Source organism: Copidosoma floridanum, unplaced genomic scaffold (assembly GCF_036245765.1).
Source record: "Copidosoma floridanum isolate Cflo_tuat_1 unplaced genomic scaffold, Cflo_Japanese_pri ptg000029l, whole genome shotgun sequence".
Taxonomy (NCBI): Eukaryota; Metazoa; Arthropoda; class Insecta; order Hymenoptera; family Encyrtidae; genus Copidosoma; species Copidosoma floridanum.
The window spans coordinates 3,769,868-3,791,178 of record NW_028321906.1 but is presented as its reverse complement, the minus strand read 5'-3'; the positions used below and the strand labels follow the sequence as shown (position 1 = coordinate 3,791,178).

The 21,311-nt window shown below is 31.1% G+C and overlaps 2 protein-coding genes across 2 annotated transcripts in view; both read left to right on the top strand.

Moving 5' to 3' along the window:
* Positions 1–21,311, top strand: part of LOC149373693 (homeodomain-interacting protein kinase 2-like) — a 35,783-nt gene that overhangs the window by 5,642 nt on the left and 8,830 nt on the right. The gene's annotated exons all lie outside the window — the stretch shown is intronic.
* On the top strand, positions 1,795–19,885 carry LOC149373694 (regulator of chromosome condensation-like). The gene is made up of 7 exons (XM_089595959.1): positions 1,795–2,013; positions 2,134–2,229; positions 18,034–18,153; positions 18,376–18,752; positions 18,857–19,220; positions 19,300–19,572; positions 19,654–19,885. Coding segments are annotated over exons 1-7 (1,413 nt in total). The 5' UTR covers positions 1,795–2,012; the 3' UTR covers positions 19,836–19,885.

The following is a 21,311-nucleotide window of genomic DNA, read 5'->3' as shown; positions in this document are numbered from 1 at the left end:
TTTGTTTGGGTCAAACAAATTTTTTTTCCCACCATACAGAAAAATATGAAAAATTCTTTATTCATTTATTTTTAATAAACGTTAAAGGAGGTAAGATGACAAAGATAAACTGGTTGAAAGTTTCAGGTTACTAAAACCAGGTTAGAAGTGTAATGCACTTATTACTGACATGGGCAAGGTGTTTGCATTGCTAATCGATATGACACCATGTTTTAACCTCTGATTAGAAAGTAGTATGAAAAAAATTAGTAATGATTGTTTAAGGAAATGAAGAAACTATACGTTATTTTAAGAACAAAATTTTACTTCTGTATCTTTTTTTTCAATCTAATGTACTATAATTTAGTTAAAATTGACACAACCTGACATTTGTATAGGATTTCATCCCACTTTAAAATTCCTGAATAGAAAAATTTATTTCGAGTTGTTTTACAGCCTGTATATAATTAAATAAGTATAAAAAGTTATTTTTTTGATATTAAACGATCGTTTTTCACCTTTACACTTAAACTGGGCCCTCAGTAGTAAAAGTTGAGTTTGCATCTCATACACTCTAACCAGGGCAAACGTGCAAGTCTATAAGCAGTTCTTTGAGCCCTAATTCACAGTGTCTTTCAGGTTTCAGGACATTTATCACCTAGTACAAGATCTACTTAGTTACCTTAGACATTTTTTGTTTACAATGCAAATTAAATTAAATCAAAATCTATGTAGATGTTCGAAATCAGTACTTAAACAAGGGGTCAGATAGAAACTGAAATATGACAGTATAAAATATTGCTTAAAATGAATTTCCTTTTTGTATACGTCCAACTTTTTCGCGTTGGTCCAGAATATACAGCAAAGTGAAGGAAAAATAGGTAGTCTCATAGCCAGGTAGGTCCAGTTTAAATACAAAATTTGTATCACTGTCAGAAGATTAATACTTAGATAAATATGAATTTTTTAAACATTTTTATCACATATTTTTTATATTGCAAATCATAATGAACATATTGATGCCATAAGATCGCCGATAGTGATTGAAAAGTATATGTATAAAAATACCTTTTATTTTGGTTTTTCATAAAAATGATCGTCCATATAATAACAAATTATAGGGAATAAAAATATGAGTACTATCCAGTAGCGTACAAGAATGTAGTATTTTTCTAATAAATTATTCATGTTTTTGTATTATAGAGTTAAAAAACAGTATGTAGGAAAAACAACTGGACAAATGCTTATGATTATTACCATATGTGTTATACAAGATCAAGAACATAAAAGACAGCTTGGGTTACTAGAATTAGTTTTGCAAAACCCACTGTTTAATTATAGAGAATTTTACCCCCATATTAAGAATCAAAATTTTAATATTTGTATAACTAATGAAGGAAAAAATGCAAAGTCTGGCTACAATCATAAAAAGCCCTTAATGTCTTTACTTTAAGTTTATACAGGCGTTCACACACTGACAAAAAAATTTCCCAAGAGGATTACCAAGAAAACCATATTATCAGTGTAACGGTTGATGATAACAAATTCATTTAGAAGCTTGTGAAAGTCTACAGCCATATATACTAAAGCTATAGTCGTATCGTGTTTTCGAGGCTGCATTCAGCAATGCTTTGTCTAGTTAAGTGTTAAATAATCATCAGTTGAAACAAATAACATGATATCGCTTTTCCCCAAACAGAAATTTTTTAGTAACTACATCACTCACCTGACAAAGCCACCAATTTGTTTGCTGTAGTCAGGTGATGAAATTTCATTTGGCTGCTTCTAGGCGACCAATCACCTATTAACAACGAACAATGACGTGGTGAATTGAGACAGTGATGTCGTGTTATTTTTCTCACACTCACGACAAATTTTAACTTGACTCCACCCCACGTGGCATTACTGTGGCAAGAGACCAGCTTTGGACTTCAGTGTTAGTACTGCCTCGCTCAGAGCAACTAAAATTTATTTGAACTACTTAGAAGTGTATTCGCAGCTCAACTTTGAAACTTCAAAAGGCATCTTTGAAGAGTAAGTGTAAACCAGTTTTTTTATTTTATTAACTATTAGTAATGCATATATGCCTTTTTTCTTTCCTTTATAAACTTAATTATTATTAAATGATCCTGTATTTTTTGTTTTGATTTACAGTGCAGCCGGAAAAAAAAGTTGGAAGAAAACGGCCCGCTAATGTCGAATTGCAGGATAAAACCAGAGCCGTAAAACGAGTTTTTATGCAGACTGATGGTAAGTACAGGTTATTATAATATTTAATTAAGTTGATGTTCTAACTTTATTGAACAAAAGTCTTTTGCGTATTTTCAATAGTCCAAAATTTCTAAATGTTTTATCATTGGTTGGTATCTGAAGAATATGCTTCTAAATATTTAATAATTTGTTAGTGTCTAAAATTGAATAATTTAAAAACAAAATTTATATCAGTGTTAGAAGATTCACACTTGAATAAATTATCAAGTTACTGTTATCAAGTCACTGTACAAATAAATACCTTTTAGTACCTTAGGGGTTTTTTTTTCTTTAACATTCGGACGTTAAGTGCGCCCTCAATAGAAAAAATAGGCTTTTGCACCTGGTGAGCATCCAATAAAAGCAATCACAAGAAGTCCCCCAGGGCTGGCGATATGTGCCACCAGGTACAAAAACTACCATTTCATTTTGCTTTTTCATAGAAAAAGCTTTGTTATACACAAAAATTACGTAATACCAGCGAAACTATGAGTCAGTATGTGTCTGTGTCTTATGGATCATAATTTTCTAGAGTAAGTTGCATTAAAAAGTGCCTTTAGCTTTAGTATTATTTCTATCAAATATGGGATTCAAATATATAGATAAGCTGTTGGTGAATACTATGTTAGTGAACTTCGCTAACTGTGATTTATTTTAAAAGCTCCTAGAGAACGTAGTACAGTAGTAAGTCAGTTTGATATGAGAGTTTTTAAAAAATTATTTCGAAAAAATTGAGATTTTTTACAATGTTTCAAGAAGATTGCTGTAAGGGAGAATGTAAAAGCACACATCGTCACGTTGTTGCTCAACACAAAATAAAAATTTAGCACATTCGTAATGAGTGTTTCAAAAAAAACCTTTAATTAAAAGATGATTTTTTTAAATTACCAACGTCTGAAAACAGAATATTATACTTGTGAAACTTGTGCAAGGATAAGATTTTTTTTTAATTTTACTAATCTGTTTTTCAAAATTGATGTGTTTTCGAGACTGCACTTAGCAATGCTTTGTTTAGTTAAGTATGAATTAATCGTCAGTTGAAACAGATAACGAGACAACATGATATCGCTTTTCCCAAAATATTAATTAAAAGTAATTATGTCACTTATACTTTTAGGAAAATAGCATTTCTTCATATTTATTTTCATAAGTGATATACTATTCATATTAAAAAGTACTGGATGTAGTCAAAGTCTGCAGTATAGAGCAATGGTGTACCTACTATAATTATTCTACAAAAGTAACTTACACCAGTACATTTTCCACGCATTAATATTATACTACCAGCTACTTCGTGATGTTTACAGTTCTTTAATGTATGCTAGATATATTTTTAGAAATCGTTCAAAGTTATGTCAGAAGCACTTGCGCCCTTTATTTTTCTTTTACTTAATTTTAACGTACAACCGAACAAAGTAACTTTTCTGCATTTTGTTTCATGTCAAAATTAAAAAGAATTATTTTTTTCTATCTATTATTCTGATTCTTTCTTCAAACTGATGATTGTATCAACAATTTCCTAATTTTAGATACCATACTAAACACTTAAGGATCTTAACTTTATAAAGTAATATAGTAATTCCAAAAATGACAGTTGAATTTAAGAGTGCGAACAAATCAAATAGTACCCAGCTCCAGATAATTTTAACAACGCTAACTAATTTTTTAAGTTAATTATTACTCTGATTCAACAAAATCGATACTTAAAATAATTCTTTCCAATAACCATATGCTGTATGTAAATCCATAGTTATTAATTAATTAGTTATCTTACATTATTAGTATATTACTTACCTAGGGAGTAAAAACAAAGAATGTCTCAGATTGCAGGCAATTGACGCCCGAGACGAAGCCGAGGGCGATAATCATGCGATCTAAGGAATTCTTTGTTTCCTCCCGTGGGTGGGTTGTAAGTATACGATTTTTCATCAATCCTGCGCCGAGAGACGGGATTTTCGTTCCGCGAAGTGGGACAAAAGTTCCTACTTTCAGCGCAGTATGATGAAAAAAATTTTAATTATTTCAAATATTAGCTTTTGAAACTATATTTTTTTAAACTCGTTTTCAAATTCCCCAGCTCTTCATAATTGTCGTCCAATTACAGAACGAATAACAATGTTTCAGTTATGTGGCATTCGATCTTTAAGATGGGACTAATAATTACTTCCTAAGAAATACAGCAATTTAAAAATTACTAATGCATGAAGCTATTCTTTTGTAATTGCCTACTTTATCAAAAATATAGCATACAAAATACCTTTGTCCTAAAATAATTTTCAGATTAAATTAGTAATAATTTAAATAGTGGCATCATTTCACAACTTCATAGACCAGTACAATTAAATGTTAGGAGGTTCATTCAGATCGAAAAGTCCTAACGTTTTTCTTTTTTTCATCTCATCGTAATAGTGTTTTAAGTAATATATATTATTTGAAACAAAAGAGCTGGAAGTCAAATTAGTTATGAACAATTCAGAGCCTGAAATCGGACTTTCTTTACTTTTCATTAAACATTCAAAAAATTATGGGTCGTACAAAAAAACGTTTTATCTAAAAGTTGTAGCCTACTTAGATCTCTAAATTTTAAAAAATAAAGGATACGCTACAACCATAAAATAAGTTGCAAATTAAATAATAACACGAAATTCTGCGAAATTTTTTTTATTAAATATTTACTGTCGCAAGTTAGTTAGGATGACCAAACTTTACAAATGTTACTCTAAACATATAAAAATAGCATTTCAAAAATCAAACCCATCCGCCCAATACTTCATAAACAATTTAATCTGCAATTAAAAAAAGGCAAAAAGTTGGATTGTTTATACAAGTTTTTTAGGCGATCTCCAATGACTGTCATTAAATTTACACAGTCAAATGATCATATATTTTGATAATCAGAAAAAATTATGTTTTTTTAAAAATAACCGTTTATTTCACTATGAATACGGTTTTAGGCTTTATTAATAACGAAATAATTTATTTAAATATTTGAGTATTGATTAAAATTGTATTGCATAGCTAGAACTTCTCCGCAAATTTAATAAGAAAGTGCCCTACAAACAATACAAATAAAGTTACGGTTTACAAAAAAAATCACTGTGGCTTTTTATACTGACATTTAGACGTGGAACTTTACCATAGTGAGGTCGAAATGTTATACTTTTCAATGATGACACTTAAAACACTGTACGACTTTCTATTTTGTTGTTGCAATGAAATTAAGTACAGCGTTACTCCGTATCATGCTAGATTACGCAATAATCCATTATTTATTTTCATCTTATTTAGTTAATAGGACAGTTATTTTTTCTCTGATTATTTTTCTCCATCTTAATTAGTTTTTTTTTTTCATACACATCGTGTAATTGTTGATTTTTTACTATGGACGAGTTAACTTAACCATATTGATTCCATTGAATTAACCCAATTACTTTTAATCTCTGACGTGATATGTCTTGCTAAGGAGGTTCAAAAAATAATATATACTGTTCCTAGCGTAACCTTTACACTATAAAAAACATAATCGTCAACAGAGAATAAGTTATTTGTTTCGTCATTAGCAACAGTTTTTCTTGAAATTAAATTGAACTTTACGATTTTTTGTTCCATGCTAGTTTTGTCTTTGTTCTTGTGGTTGTCATAGTGTCACTTACTGTGACTACGGTTTACCATATTAAATCGTTTGTTTATGTGATATGAATTTGTTTACTCGAGGAAAAATAATTCAAGGTATTGTTAATTCTAACTGTCCGACGGCACGGTACGTTTACACCGTAGAGCCGGACACTGTTTTCCTTATTGTCAGATGTCACGGTAACATTACACCATACCTACTAACGAGGAGATCTACAGCGTTTAGGATAAACAAAAAACAAGTGGCTATATTTATGCAAAACACTGTGTCTTGCATGTAAAGCATGACGAATCCTAAAGGTACCAAAGCAAAAAAATTCATTTTAATAACAAAATCCTATTGAGTATTACTTTATTATCATATCCAACTGAGTATTAGTATCAAAATACTAACTTTAAATTCAAACTAAAAATTGCTTTTACAGCCATTTTAAAAGTTTTTTGATATTAAGTATCTTAATAACAATATTATAAGTGAAATTGTTCAGAACAAAAAATTGTATTTCAAGAAGATCTACAATTTTCATGTTAGATACTTGATCTAAAAATGTGCTGTTGGAAAGTTACATGGTGTAAAATGGTTTTTTGACTATTTTAAAACGATGTCCATCAATTCACTCGTTAATACGGCACTTAGGAAAACACTTACTGCAGAAAAAAGATTTATTTTCATGAGTCCTACAACTTTTGTACTTGACATTTTGTTGTAGAATTTGAATTTATTCTGTAAGAGGGCGAAAACGTTATTTTCGTTGTTTTGATGTATATTTTATTGTATAAAGTATCCACACTGCAATTTTCAGCAAAGTGCATGATACAAAAAAGTTGTATTACAACGAAATCTACATCTTCATGTTTGAACGCAAACGTGTAAAATGAATGTGAAAAAAGTTATCGCCAAAAGACTGTTTTTTTTGTCTCGGAGCTCTGCACTAAAAATTATTTAAAAGTTTTCTTTTAATGAAACTGATCTAAACCTAAACCTAAACCATTAGCTTAGGCATTCAAATCGAAGTAACGAATAAGATTGCAACTAATTTAGATCAAAATTACTTGAATTAATAAAAAAACTCGATGACGCTCACACATCCTTCCACACAAACACTATTTGACCAAATCAGGTCACCCTAATACTAAGTTAAAAATTTTTTTTATACTAAAAATAGACAATTCATGAATGGTTACACTATTTGCTTTAAGAAAATTACAAGGCACTCCCACAGATTGGTAGTGCAAACATCAAACATACGTAAAACATTGAGTATACTGGATGCAAAAGGGAGTACTTGGTAAAGGGGGCCAAGCTGCGCTGGCAGGGTGCTCTTCTTCCTCACCCCTTTGAATAATACTCCTGAGCTTCCTTAACCTACTAGAACAGTTTTTGTGTGCAGCGCTAGGATGACTTAGAATAAATGTGGCTCCGGAGGTGTTTTTGGCTTACGTCTCGGTAAAACTGCGCGTTTGACTTGCGCAATTACGCACCTAATCCTAAGGGCCTAAGACGATTGTTTGATGTTTATAGCCCTTTTGCTGTTGATAAATATCTAATATCTGTATGCGTTTTAACGATAATTAAGTATTAAATCTGTACCTATAAATTTGAATTTTCAACTATAATAATTTATAAAACAAATTTTATAAGCACTTAATCAAAATATTAAAGAAATTAAAAAAACAAAATACTTTAATAATTTATAGGACTTTTTCTAAATTAAGTTCAGAATAAGAGAAAATGAGAATAAATGAGTTCTTCCAACAGAAAAAGAAATAAAAAGTTTCTCCAAATTAAAAAAAAAAAATTAAAAGAAACGTGGAAATTTTGAAAGTGAATTAAATAATAATGGTATCAGTGGTGGTAAGCAAAAAATTTATTATTTTATTATTTATTATTTACTATTTTACACAAGTTAAGAGTTAAATATGAAAGTTAAAAGAATTTATAAGGGGATCTAATACTCAGAAGACAATTTATACAATACGCAGGGCAAATTTACTCTACATGTTTACTTCTTAGTTTTATACGGTTGAGCAGTACGTTTTACCCAAGGGCAGAATTAACTATGTATACTGAGCGCGCGGTGGCTCAGTTGGCTAGGTCGTGGATTGACACGCGGGAGACCGTGGTTCGATTCCCGGCCAGTGCGACTTATCGGGCAAGTACCTCTGTGATTTTTCATATGTGCTTTTTCACCACGCAATGCTCCTTGAGGAGGGTTTAGGCGACCTCCTCGCAGCATAATTGCCTAATTTCCCCCTACCCCCCTCCCAGTAATGGCAGGCCTCCCATCCCTCTTCCCTTCCTTCTCCAAAGTGCTAAGTGCCCATAGTAGTGCCCTTATTGAAGGAGCCGGACGTAGAGCACTATAATATAAAAAAAAAAAAAAAAACTTTATATACTCAATATTCACACCACCCATGTAAGAAAAAATCTTATTCACGATATTTGTGTTGCACACAGCATGAAAAATACTTTTCATATTAATTTTTATCATATAAAGGCTTAACTATATTTCATTAACGTGTGAATAAATATCGTTTACATTAAATTATGAAATGTTAAATGGCATTACGTTAGAAAAATGTAAAATGTCCTACAAAAAGCCCGTTTATGTGGCTTATGTACACAACCGACGATATGTACGTAACTAACGTTTGTAAGATTGTATCGCATGATTCTGGACTTACCCGTACAGTACATTATGATCGTTTGATTCTATTCTATGAGGTTTTACAAAGAAACGAGGACAACAATTTTTCAGAACGAGTATTTAGTACTTCCACATTTCAAATCAACTTTTTAGTTTTATTAGTATCAGAACAACTGTGACTAATCATTTATCGCATATAGTGGAGTTTATTTTGCTGTAGTAGTCGCAACAAAGTTTTTGATTTGCTCACAAACTTTAATCCTACAGTTTTATCTTAATACTTTCTTTAAAGTCCTTTTACTTTAGAAGATAAAATTTAAAAAATTTTAAAACCAAAGTACAAGATCAAGAAATTCCCAGAAAAGTACTGTCACGTACCATATGCTGGGCATATCAGACTGATTCACCCTAGTAACAACAAGCCAACGCTAGTAAAGGATACCAATACGGGGAACGAGCTTATATAAGGCCCTGCGAGACACGAATCGGGGCACTCGAGCGTCTTTTAGGCAAGAGACCGAACGATAAGTAGAAAACACCGCGCGAAACACACACGCCTCTGCCTTCAAGAAGCTAATAAATAATTGACCAACGAGTTGAGTTCTTTTCGTGACGCACCTCCTTACCAGCTCCTTTATTCTACGTAACAGTACCGTGAAATCATAATTGTGTAAATTTGGAGAAGTTGCAAATCAAGCTAGATTAATATTTAATACTTTTCTTCTGATTTTTTTTTAAGTTAAGTCCATGACCCTATATTTTAAAGAATTCAATAGATTCTTTGTAAAAAAATACACAAGAACCATTTTTAATTTTTGAGATTAATCAAAGATTTTCGCAGATATAGTTGATTTTGTGACCACTGTCCATAAAAGTAGATGTTAAATTGGTGAATTTTTAGAAGTGATTTGCGAAAAAATTAAGTTGTTAACCCCAGTATTTTCTTATCGCAAATGAATTTGGTATACTTTATTGATATAATTTCAGAATTTCGGAGGTTTTGATCAACCTGATAAATCGCCCAAGCCACCTTAATTTAGTTAGGTTCATCAAAGAAAAAAAATAACCAAAAAATCGTAACTTTTTCTTGGTATGACAGTGGTTAAGTTTTGTATCATGTTGTCATGACAAACGTGTCTTTGCAAATGTTACACACGTCTTTAAGTTATTCAATAAATAAATGATCGTCTAAATTACTGCACAATAAATATGTTTCTCGTGTAATGTTTCTAATGTTCAAAATTACATGACATCTGACTGTTTACAATACTTGGGCATAATTTCTTGACTGACAGTAGAACATGGCTTTTTTTATCAGATGCAATCATTAGAAATGACTGAACAAGTATGAATTATACTATTTGACGTACAATATGCAATATAAAGATGAATTCTAAATAATTATATTGGAAAATATAACTCAATTATAAAAAAAATTTTTGTATTTACTTTTCTTGCATAAAAAACGTGTGGGTGGTCAAATTTTTGGTAAATATATATACATGACTTACAAAGTAACTTTGTTTTATACACATTTCTTACAATGATGAAAAATACACTAAATTTCTACTAAATTTAAATGGAGAAACGGTATGACAAAATCTTTTTGATCATTTGGCAGCTCGTAAACTAATTAATCTATCATTTTTAATTTTTAGGGCTGCCATAAGACAAGACAATACGATATTTTTAGCATTTCATTATCGTTATCGACAAATACTCACAAATCAAGTCTTGCCTTGTTCTCGAGTTTTTCTTGTGCATGTGATCTTGATATTGTCTTTTCTTGTAAAAGTTCTTGTTCAAAAAATCTTGATCTTGTCTTTAAATATCCATAGTTTTAATATTTTATAAATTAAAATTATGATAGATGAAAAAAGTACGCTACAGTAAGATAAATAAAAGGTATCGGTAAACAAATAAATAAAGAATGTAGTTCTAACATAAATTTAAAGATATATATATTTTCATAAATATTTTAGATCTGACATATATATTGAAACATCGATTCTTATGAATGTAGTAACATCTTATATTTAGATGACTGGATTAATTGTGATATCAAATTAAATATTATTACACCTAATAATTTATTGAAATTTTTAAAGTAACGACAAAATATATTTTTATATTGAAGAAATTTTAGTTTTGTTGTTAGTTTTCTACAACGGTACTTTGCTAATTTTTTGTTTAAATTCGCTTTTTATCCAGGAAATACACCGTATGACTCGAATAGAAACATAGCTTAAAGAACATCGTTTTACTGTGACAAGATCAGAGGCTGCATAAAACAGCCGCTCAACTGGAACTGAACTTGGCATGATGGCAAGAAAATCTCTGGCCATCTTTGATAAAATAGGAATTCACTCTTGTTTCACTTCTTTTAACTATTGTAACATAGGATTTTTCGCGGGAACCCTGAGCCTGTCACAGTAGTTATTAATTTCGATTTTCTAATTTCACTGTTGTCTATTTTAACAGAGTACACTGACCTTAAATCTAAGTAGTTATTTTTCGGTTCGTTTGTTGCAGTATAATTTTGAATAAAATTTTTCGTATACACATTATAATAGTCTTTTTTGTAAATGGTTTCAGATTTTTGTAAAGCTACTTTTTTTAACTTTTTACTCCACGCAGTTTCATCGAAACCCTTATACTTATGACACGTTTCCAAAATTAAAAAAACAATATACATCCAGTTACATTTGCGATAATGCTTAGCTAACTTATCCAAACCAGATTGGAAATTATCGCAGTTGCCTGCTGAAAGTATTATAAATAAGATACTAAGTCCTGTAAGAAATCCCAATCAGAATTGCTTAAGTGATACTCTTGAAATTCTAAAACATTCATAAGAATCATATTTATAGCTAATTTTAGGTGTAGCGCAGTGTCGATGAGATCGCTTGTGCTATTCCATGTATAGCTCTAACATCTAAAGTCGGTTTAACGTATTTTATGTTTAAATCTCTGCATGAATTTTTTAATTGCATATTCAAGGTTTTATTCCGACGAATTTTTTTAATCAAACATCTTAATTTACAAATAATATTTTTGGAATTTTTTTTCACATTTATGTTCTCTTCATCATTACTTAAATCATTAATATTCACATCAGACTCTTTCACTTCAAAAATGTTCAGTATAGAAGATTTTGTTGGACAATCTGGACAATAAAAAGCACTGCCTTTTATCATAAACGTTTTGCCAGACAGGTATATATCATTACTCTTTAGTTTATTTGTAGAGTAAATTTTTTCGATTTAAATAATTTGTTTTTTTTTGTAAATCCAACGTTATCTAATGGCTTGTTTGTGATAAAAAAAAATTAAACAGTTAAGCTGCTCGATTATTATGTTATCGGTGAATTTTTTGTGCTGCAATATTTAAAAAGCTTTTGAGTCTATAAAAATATTTTGTAAATGCTGCTATAAACTAATACTCACTTGTGCCCATGGTCTATTCGCACTATTTATGTCATTTTTAAATTTTTCTAATTTATTTTCGAAGCAAAACGCTAAAATGTCCGATAACGGGCAATTTATGTATTCGACATCGTCAGCTATAGTAGCATCAAACTGCACATGTTAGAAGTTATAACTTCTTGCCCAAAAATTTTAGCGATGGGTTTAACAAAAATTTTTGAATATATTCTTACGTGATTCAAGTATTTGTCATACAATTCGTGACAGTTGAAGATTCTAGTTGAAACAAGTAATAATAAAAAAGTTTTATAAAGCTCGATTGGTAAGAGATCTTTTAACACAACCGACCCACAATACATAAAAAGAAAATCTGAATTCACACGCATTCCACGTTCCTCGTTCACCTAAAGAACACGTAGCTCTCTGGAATTCGCGAGGTACCTGGGGCTACCAATATTACAAAAGTGGCCAGATAATCTTAATATTATTTCACGATCTAGTTTGTTTTTTTCTCGAGTCCCAAGTTTCTAATAATTTTTTCGTGACTCCAATACGACAGAGATACATGAAGTCCAAGACAAAATGGTAAATCATGTCGACTTGAGAAATTGTTTTCAATGGAGAAATACCTATATAATTTTAACGGTCCTGATTGTCATGAAATTATTTATCTGTCCTAAGGGGTTTTTCTAAATAAGGAATTATAACTTTTTTTTATAGTAAATACCACTTTCAATGCAGTGCTCGCAACTCGAACAATCACAATGGTTTTTAATACATTTAATTAAAGATCTAGCCGGACGGTAACAGACAAAACACATGATGACAACTTAAAAATGCTTTATTTATCTCATTTCAGTTAGTAAGTTCATCGCATAATATTTCCGTGAATTTTAAAAAATGTGATCCAATTGACTTAGGTTTTCCGAAATTTTATTGTACAGCTATATGAAATGGATACTCTGCACACAATAGGTCAGAATTCTTTTGAACTGGATTTGAATAACGGCAATCCATCCATATTAAATTGTATTTTTACCACTTTGTTCAGATGTAACTGAGGTTTGATGATTTTTTTTAGTTGATTTGTCATTCCATAGTATGCCATTTGTGACATATCATTTTTGTTTGACATATTAAATTTGAAAATTTCTATTTTGCTTTGCTTCTTTTTTCTTAAGCAAGGTCTTATGCGAAAGAGGTAGTAAAGGTAAAAGCTATTTAATTCGCTTAATAAAAGTCTATCTGAGTGGGTGGAGAATTGTATTTCAATGCTAAATTTCTTAGAACTTTTGCAATCTTACAATCCGAATTTTGTGAAAGGTTTACTTGATTATGATTATTTAGTCCTTCATTAAAATTATTCTCAATTTTTGACAGCATTATCATTTGATTCTTTAATTGGAAAGAGAGGCCTCGTAGCCTTCTAAGCAAGGGAGTCAAAGTTAGAGTGCCAGGTCTCTCTTCTAGCTGCAACATAAAACCTCGGTTTTAGGGCGGCATATGAATCTTCGCTGTCCTTGTTTATGATACTGATGTCCCAGAGAAAGAGACAGGTAGTCGCTTCAAGTCACATATTGTGATTCTCCCATGTAGTGCTAGCGTTAGGCTTGGTGACTGCGGCGCGGGCGACGGTACGGGATGTGCTGCGTAGCAAGCTCCCAGAAAATTACCTACTTAATGCGCGAGTGCGCTTGATATTTATAAGCACCTAATTTTAAACTTACATTGTAACAAACAAACAAAAATGAGTCTATTTTTATGTAGTTATATGACCGATGGTCACAATACATGTAACCGTATACTAAGAAGACTTCGCCCATCGATTTTCTTTCTTGTTTTTAAAAACTTAACTCTGCCAATTTTTCAAATTTTTTAAACATCATGGCATTAATAAAATAAACTTAAGACCAGCTCTTTATACAAAAAATACCAATATTATTTTAAAGATCGCTTATCACACCGGCATTACCTGGTTACGTGACATACAACTATCTCACTTAAAAATATTGGGTGATGAAGTTGCTACAGTTCAAGTCACCTGTATTTTTTATAAACAATTCCTAGTTGATGAAGAAGAAGCCAACTTAAAATCCGAGTTGAAAAAGCAGTTAACTCAGATTTGGCTTCGAAAAGTAGTCAATTCAGGTTCGGGTTAAAACAAAGATTTTTCAAAAATCCAATGTTTCGGAAACATAATATAGTATGTTACTATAATAGAGCGTACTATACTTATTAAATTATGTGCTTTACAAGCCTGGTGTGTTAAGACGGAATTCTATGATTAGACTGTAGATATAATTTATTTTAAATGTTGTTGAAAAAAATTCTAAACTAATTTTTTTTTTATTTTTAAACGTCATTTTAAATGAACAATTTATTCCAACTACAAGCGATACTTTTTTGTGAACTTGAGTATAAAAAGTTGTTGTAGTTTTTAATTTTTTCCTAATCAGTAAACACATTAATTCTATGTAAACACGGCGTACTATTTTATAACATCTATAAAAACGGAAATATTCTTGTACAAAAGTAATAAGGTATATTATACACCACAACTTTATATTTTTGAAAGGATATTTACGTATACGTACGTTCACATACAACATTGATTATATTTCTTTTACATTTTCTCTCCCTGCTCTTATGATCATAGTAGGATAGTTTTTTAGTACCTAGTTTTGTAATGTTAATTAAATTATTACTTGGAAGATATTCCATTAAACATAATCAAGAATGAATAGTCTTGTATAGAGACCACGATAAAATTTTTTGTGATTCGATTCGAAAAAATTGTCTGGCAAAATGTTTTGAAATTTTGTAAGGTGATTTATCTAGAATTTAAGTGTGATTACTGCAAGTTTCATACATACATAAACTATTTGGAATCTGCAATACGTCAATTTTACGATGTTAATGTAAGATTTAAAAAAAAGTTTCTTAATGTTTCTACGTCTTACTTAATAATTAAGTTTCACAGATTAAAATTATTCCCTTTTACTAAATTTATAGTAATAATTTTTAAATGTATAAGACTTGGAATTAGTATTATGCATTATTAATAAATAGTTTCCAGTCATTTGAATATGTACGTTAAACATATTAATCATTAGTATTAGGATTCTATTAAAAATGTGAAATCTTACTCGTAAAAAATAGATACTTTGTATGAGTTATTTACATCTGTAAAAATGTTTACAAAAAACGTTAAGTCTATTAAAAAAATGAAGAAGACACTGTAATAACAGTCGTTAATTGACCAGACATCTGATAACAGAGTTTCTGGTTTTTTCTATTTTATAAATATTTTTCAATGTCACATGTTTTAATCAATCATTTACTAATAAAACTTTTTCTTTCTATTGAATGTGATTGATTTTTCAAATTTCAATTACTTTAGGAACAATTTGAGTAAATAAGTAAGAGCTTGACCCATATGAAGTACTTTTTGTTTGTTTGTTTGTTGATAACAGTTATTATTTTTTTTTTTCTACGTCTTTTAATGTAACGTCCAGAAATAACTTCCTTACTATACCAATATTTTTGAAATAGTGGTGTACTATCGGGTCTTTGTCTTCTAATTTAAACTCATTTTTCTTTAATTCACTGAAATCTACTGAAACATCTTTTTTCGTAAACAGCTGCCATCGTTTTGCCCGATTGAGCACTCCGATTAGTGTAAATGTAGGGTACAGTTATATAACTTGTAAGCAAAAAAGCGAACTCTAAAAAACAATATTCAGTTTAGCATTTCTTTCTTCGTTATGTAACAATGGTTTTCGTCATTTTACTGTCTCCTGCTTTTATGTGAGAACACATATCAAATTTATTTTAATCCCTAACCATCTCTTATGGAAGATTTACTTATTTTATCTTAAGGAAAAGTCAAGGTACTTCAGAAGATATTTCTATTTAACATTATGGCTTACAATTTTTATTGTTCTTGAACTAATTATTTCAAAGCGTAACAGTGACAATATCTACTGAAAATAAGCTATAGTCTTAAAGTAAATAATACATTATTCATCAAGTTGTACATGAAGAATACCTTGCATATTGTAACAAATGTCTGGATACCAAAAAATCCTAAAGAAAATTAGTCAAAAAGTAAAAAGTAGTATAATTTAGATCATTAATTGTCAAGATTTCGTGTACATTGTCTAGCCATTTGCAGACAATCGAAAATTTATTAGATGTAGTAGTAGGTACATACACAACACGGTGATGGTTGCTCGTAGCTGTTATCGATACTACGTAGAAATGACATATCTGCTGTAGCATAAAATTAAGATAGAAAAGTTCAACCAATGTTGACGTTTAAAATAAAAACAAAAACTTAAATAAATTTGATATGCTCTGTTTATTCTGTGCTCAGGCTCTACCTCACGCTGCACAAATATAGGGATTGGCACTGAACAACCACATCCTAAAAAAGTAAAAGAGAAATGTCCACAGCGTACTTTTTCTAACGTTTCCAGACGGTAGGGCCATCCTATATACGGTTTCTTATAAAACTGTATGGATTGTGAAAGGACTCCATATTTTTAAAAATCAATTACAAATCATAGTTTTTATTAATAATCAGCACTATCGTATTCTACACCCGGTATATAATTTTATTGATAAAAATTTCTGTTATACTTTCGATCAAAACACAAAGAAATTTAAAAATATTTTCTGCACACCCCCGCTGAAAGTGCTTCATGCCTGACCTGCTTCAAAACAGGTAATCAGCTCTTTTGGTGAGGGTAGACAGAAAAATAGTATACGCACCACGTTCGGAGGTTAAGAAATAACCTAGATTTTTCTATTTAAACATACACATATCAAATGTACTAGCCAAAAATTACAAAAAAACTCACCTTATTGTGTGCTCTATTACCCTGTCGCACACGGGATTCTACCCAGACCCAAGACTAGTTTACGTTTTATTGGTTTTATCAATATCTAATCAAAAGTTTTTGTGCACTATGACTTATAATATACATAATACATGATATCTTAAATGACGTAGTGAAAATACCTTATTGGGTGTAAATACCTGATTTCAATTGTAATACAATACTTACATATCAGTGTGCCTGTTACAACATATTACACTTAAGTTCTTTATCCTACATATGCTGTGATCACTTTGGCTAGTTGAATAAAAATAAAAATAGTACCAACCACAAGATAAATTGTTAGTGACTGATTAAATAACACGGAATTTTACAAATCTTTGTACTCAACTTGCTTCAAATTTTCAAATAATTTCTGTGTGCCTTAAAATTGTTAAATTATATGACGTTCTGTTGGAACTATTTATTCTACTTTTTAAGGTTTTCTTAGATAAAATAAACTTTAAGCATAACTCTACAGAACAATAAAAAAAAACGATATACGAAAAACTCGGATATTTGCAATACCGTTTGCCTAAGAAATTATCAAGAAATTCAAGCACATAGGTGTAATTCTACTTGATTTAATCCCGTAATTTTCACTCGGATTGAAAATAATTAACATAACTTAAAACAAGAATTTTTTAAAATTGTTGAGATTACAATCTATTTGAGGGAAAAAAAAAATGCATGTGGTGAGCCATGAATATTAAATTTTCATTCAGATTTTCTAACAAGGAATTTTATTTTACGATTCATACAACGAATTTTATTGTACACATGAGAAGAAACGAAAAGTCTAGACAAACAAATACTTAAACATATTTACAAATTATGTGGTAAGAAATTATACTCACCCTATATTTGCAACTCAACAACGATAATCTCCCACGTTCTTCAAAATTGTAATTGTTTTTTGTATTTTTCACACTTACATTGATATAAGACAGTATTGTGCCTTAAAAGAGCTTACAATCAGTATAAAAAATTACGAGTAGATTACAGTTGCTCTTTAAAAAACTATGTTATAAGTTTATTGTCATCGTTCAACTGGCTCAATGACATAGCTTCGAAAGGTCTTTCGCAATTGTGTAAACTTCTGTATTCACTAGATAATTTATTTTTTAAACCTATTACCATACACATATGCTACTTTTATTGCTTTATTATTCATTCAAGTATAAATAAATAACCCTTTGTTTATCTATTTCTCAACAGTGCCACCGAAAAAAAAAGTCACACTTAAACGAAAGTCTTCAGTACCGCAAGACAAGTCAGCCATACCCGTAAAACGGGCTAGGACTTGTAAAAAAAAACAAGAAATATTGGAGATTGAGGGTACGTGAATTCTAGTTTTTTGCATATTTTGAACCTTATCGCAGGATTTTTTTGTGGTTGCCATAATATCGTAGATGCAGTTTTTCACACAATTTTCTAGATCGAACTAATGTAAAAAGTTACAAGTTAATCAAACATTATAAGCCCATAAATCTGTCCCGTGAAATTAATGACGAACAAAAATCTAGTACTCCCCAGATAATGATAATTCACATTTTTTAGATCCAGTAGCTAAAGAGATCCGCCGACAAGGGAGCACTTGTGGTGCGACACTTACATGTGGCCAAGGGGACACTGGCCAGCTGGGACTAGGAGAGGAAGTCCTAGAAAAAACAAGATTCACGGAAGTCTCGCAATTAACAGATGTAATTTCCATTGCTGGAGGAGGCATGCATAACATAATCCTCACCAAAGATGGTCGCGTTGCAACTTTTGGTTGCAACGACGAAGGGGCATTGGGGAGAGACACTACAGAATGTGGAGAATCTACCCCGGGATTTGTAGAGTTACCTGCGCGGGCTTTACAAGTAACCGCGGGTGATTCCCATAGTGCCGCTCTCCTTGAAGATGGGAGGGTTTATTGTTGGGGAGCATTTCGGGTAAGAGAAAGCTTGTTAATTTATAATGAAAAAAACTAAGAACTAATAATTCAGGTAGCAGTAATAAGCATTTTAATAAATTGTCACATGATTTCACTTTGTAGGATTCGCATGGAACATTAGGGCTGGTGACGAGAAAAAAAGAAGAGACTCCGACTAACATACTTCCAAATAAAAAATTTCTGAAAATATCATCTGGTTCGGACCATCTTGTGCTACTCGATAACACTGGCACAGTGTTTACATTGGGATGTGCTGAGCAGGGCCAGCTCGGCAGAGTTTCCATTAGGAAAGTGGACCGCCACACAAGACGAGGAAAGGACCAACTCCTCACCCCAGAGAAAGTCCACTTTAACATAAAAAAGAATATCAGTATTAAAAACATCTGGGCGGGAAGCTTTTCCACGTTTGCTGAAGCAGGGAATGGCGACCTGTACGTGTGCGGACTTAATAATTATAACCAGATCGGTATGTTAGTTTTTATAAGAAAATTTTTAAAATAAATGTTTGACCTGATTCGAATAACTTATTTTTCATTCAATTTTAGGTCTCAAAGGATGTGATAGAACCTTACACCCTAAGGTTTCGAACACATTCAGCAGACACAGATGGATGCAAATCAGCTCAGGTCAGCATCACACTGTCGCTGTGAACGATAAAGGACGAGTTTATACAATTGGGCGTAAGGAATACGGAAGATTAGGCCTTGGGAGCCTATGCGAGGATGCTCAGGAGCTGATGCCAGTGCCCAAGCTGGAAAACTTAAAGTGCATTGACGTGGCAGCTGGTACTGCACAGTCGTTTGCCGTCACAAATACTGGTAAGTCTAATTATAGTATGCGAAATAAAAATTAATGTCTACAATATACGATAACGAATTAATCTCGACAATTTTTTTCAGGAACACTCTATGCCTGGGGCATGGGCTCGGAAGGTCAGTTAGGAACTGGTAAAGAGGAAGATATATACGAGCCTGAATTAATTAATTCAAAACACGTCAAAGATGCATTCGTCCTCCAGGTATCTGGAGGAGGGCAGCACACGATTGTTTTAGTAAAAAAACCACATTCCTCGTTAATATAATGGTATGCTGCCCTTCATCTGATACCTGAAGAAACTTGTTACACTAGAATATGTATAACAATGAATTTAAGTTTTCTGTTAGTAATAGTGTAAGATTTCAGTGATTAGTCACATCGAGGTGTTAAGTTATGATTTTATTATGTTTTATTGTTTTAAATATATCTGTGTAAGCTCAACTATTTTAAGCTTACTCTCTCACAACTATTTTGTCGTGTAGGGTTTTTCATGCGTAGTTTTTGTATCTTCATATTATTTGTCTGAGGTTATCCTTTCTAATATTAATTTTTTCTTAACATATGTTTACTAAGCTTATGTTTTAAAATGTTTGTAGATTTTATCTTTTGGTTTTTAAATACATAACTTTGTACTGTACTTATAGTTTTCCAGTTTTATTTGTTTTTCTACTCTGTAGTCTATCATATCCTTGAGTCCTTGAGGTATTTAATTTGCTTACAAACTTGTCTAATTATTGAGGAAAACATTCTTTTATTATTCATAGAAAGCCAGGTTTCACAAGTTACACATTTTTTATGCAAATATTTAACGGGTTGTAAAGAGATTCCATTAAAGAATCAACGTCCATTTTTACCATACCAATTTCTTTTTAGACGTAGAACATGATGTCATATTAATTAGCAGTATAAATCCTTTTTCAATGTATTCAAACTTTAATCTCTAGATTTGGTGGGAACCTGTAACTTCCGACCAGTTTATCTTTGCTATCTCATCTTTTTTATCATTTAAAAATTAATAAATAAATAATGAATTCTTGATTTTTATTTATCAGTGGTAAAAAAAAATTTGTTGGACCCCAACTGAATGTTTGTCCAAGAAGTAAGAAATCAAAGTTCTTCACCATTAAAAAACTGCTAAACTAATTAAATTTTTAGATTTTTAAAACCTAAATTAAAATATTATTTTAAAAAGGAGTACTTTATGATACTATACGATATTTCATACTGTCGAGATTTTTTTAAAGCACTGCGTTTTAAAAAATGGAGAGGTGTAAGGATACAAAACTGTGTTGTAATTGTTTGAGACAAAGGTATTCTCGTCACGATTTTTAAAAATAATCCGTGACAGCTATGCTCCAGCCATCATCATATACTTTCACATTCCAACAAAAATTTGAGTCGGTTGCAAAATATTTCTCAATCATCTTCCTGGAAAGTCAGAGTTAGCAAAGCTAGGAAACATGTGAGCGCCAGATCAGAAGTTTAGAATTATGATTAAAATCAATAATGTTAGTAAGAATAGTACCTTAATTCGTGATTGATTTAAAAAATTTAAAATTGATTCACACTTCCATGAAAGAAAGCCAACACGGCCCAACAGTGACCCAACACCGGTAGGTACCCATTATTGACAATACTGCTCGCCAATACTGATCCGTAGTTGTATGGTTGTTAAAATGATCATATTGGTCCAAAATTTACCATGCAGTACAATTTATAACTGGATTAATTTTAAAAACAG

Bases quoted from the DNA above. Each gene is read 5' to 3' on its own strand.
- LOC149373694 (XM_089595959.1), top strand. The intron at 2,230-18,033 runs GTAAGTACAGGT...ATTTCTCAACAG, and splicing joins AGTTTTTATGCAGACTGATG to TGCCACCGAAAAAAAAAGTC. The intron at 18,154-18,375 runs GTACGTGAATTC...CACATTTTTTAG, and splicing joins AGAAATATTGGAGATTGAGG to ATCCAGTAGCTAAAGAGATC.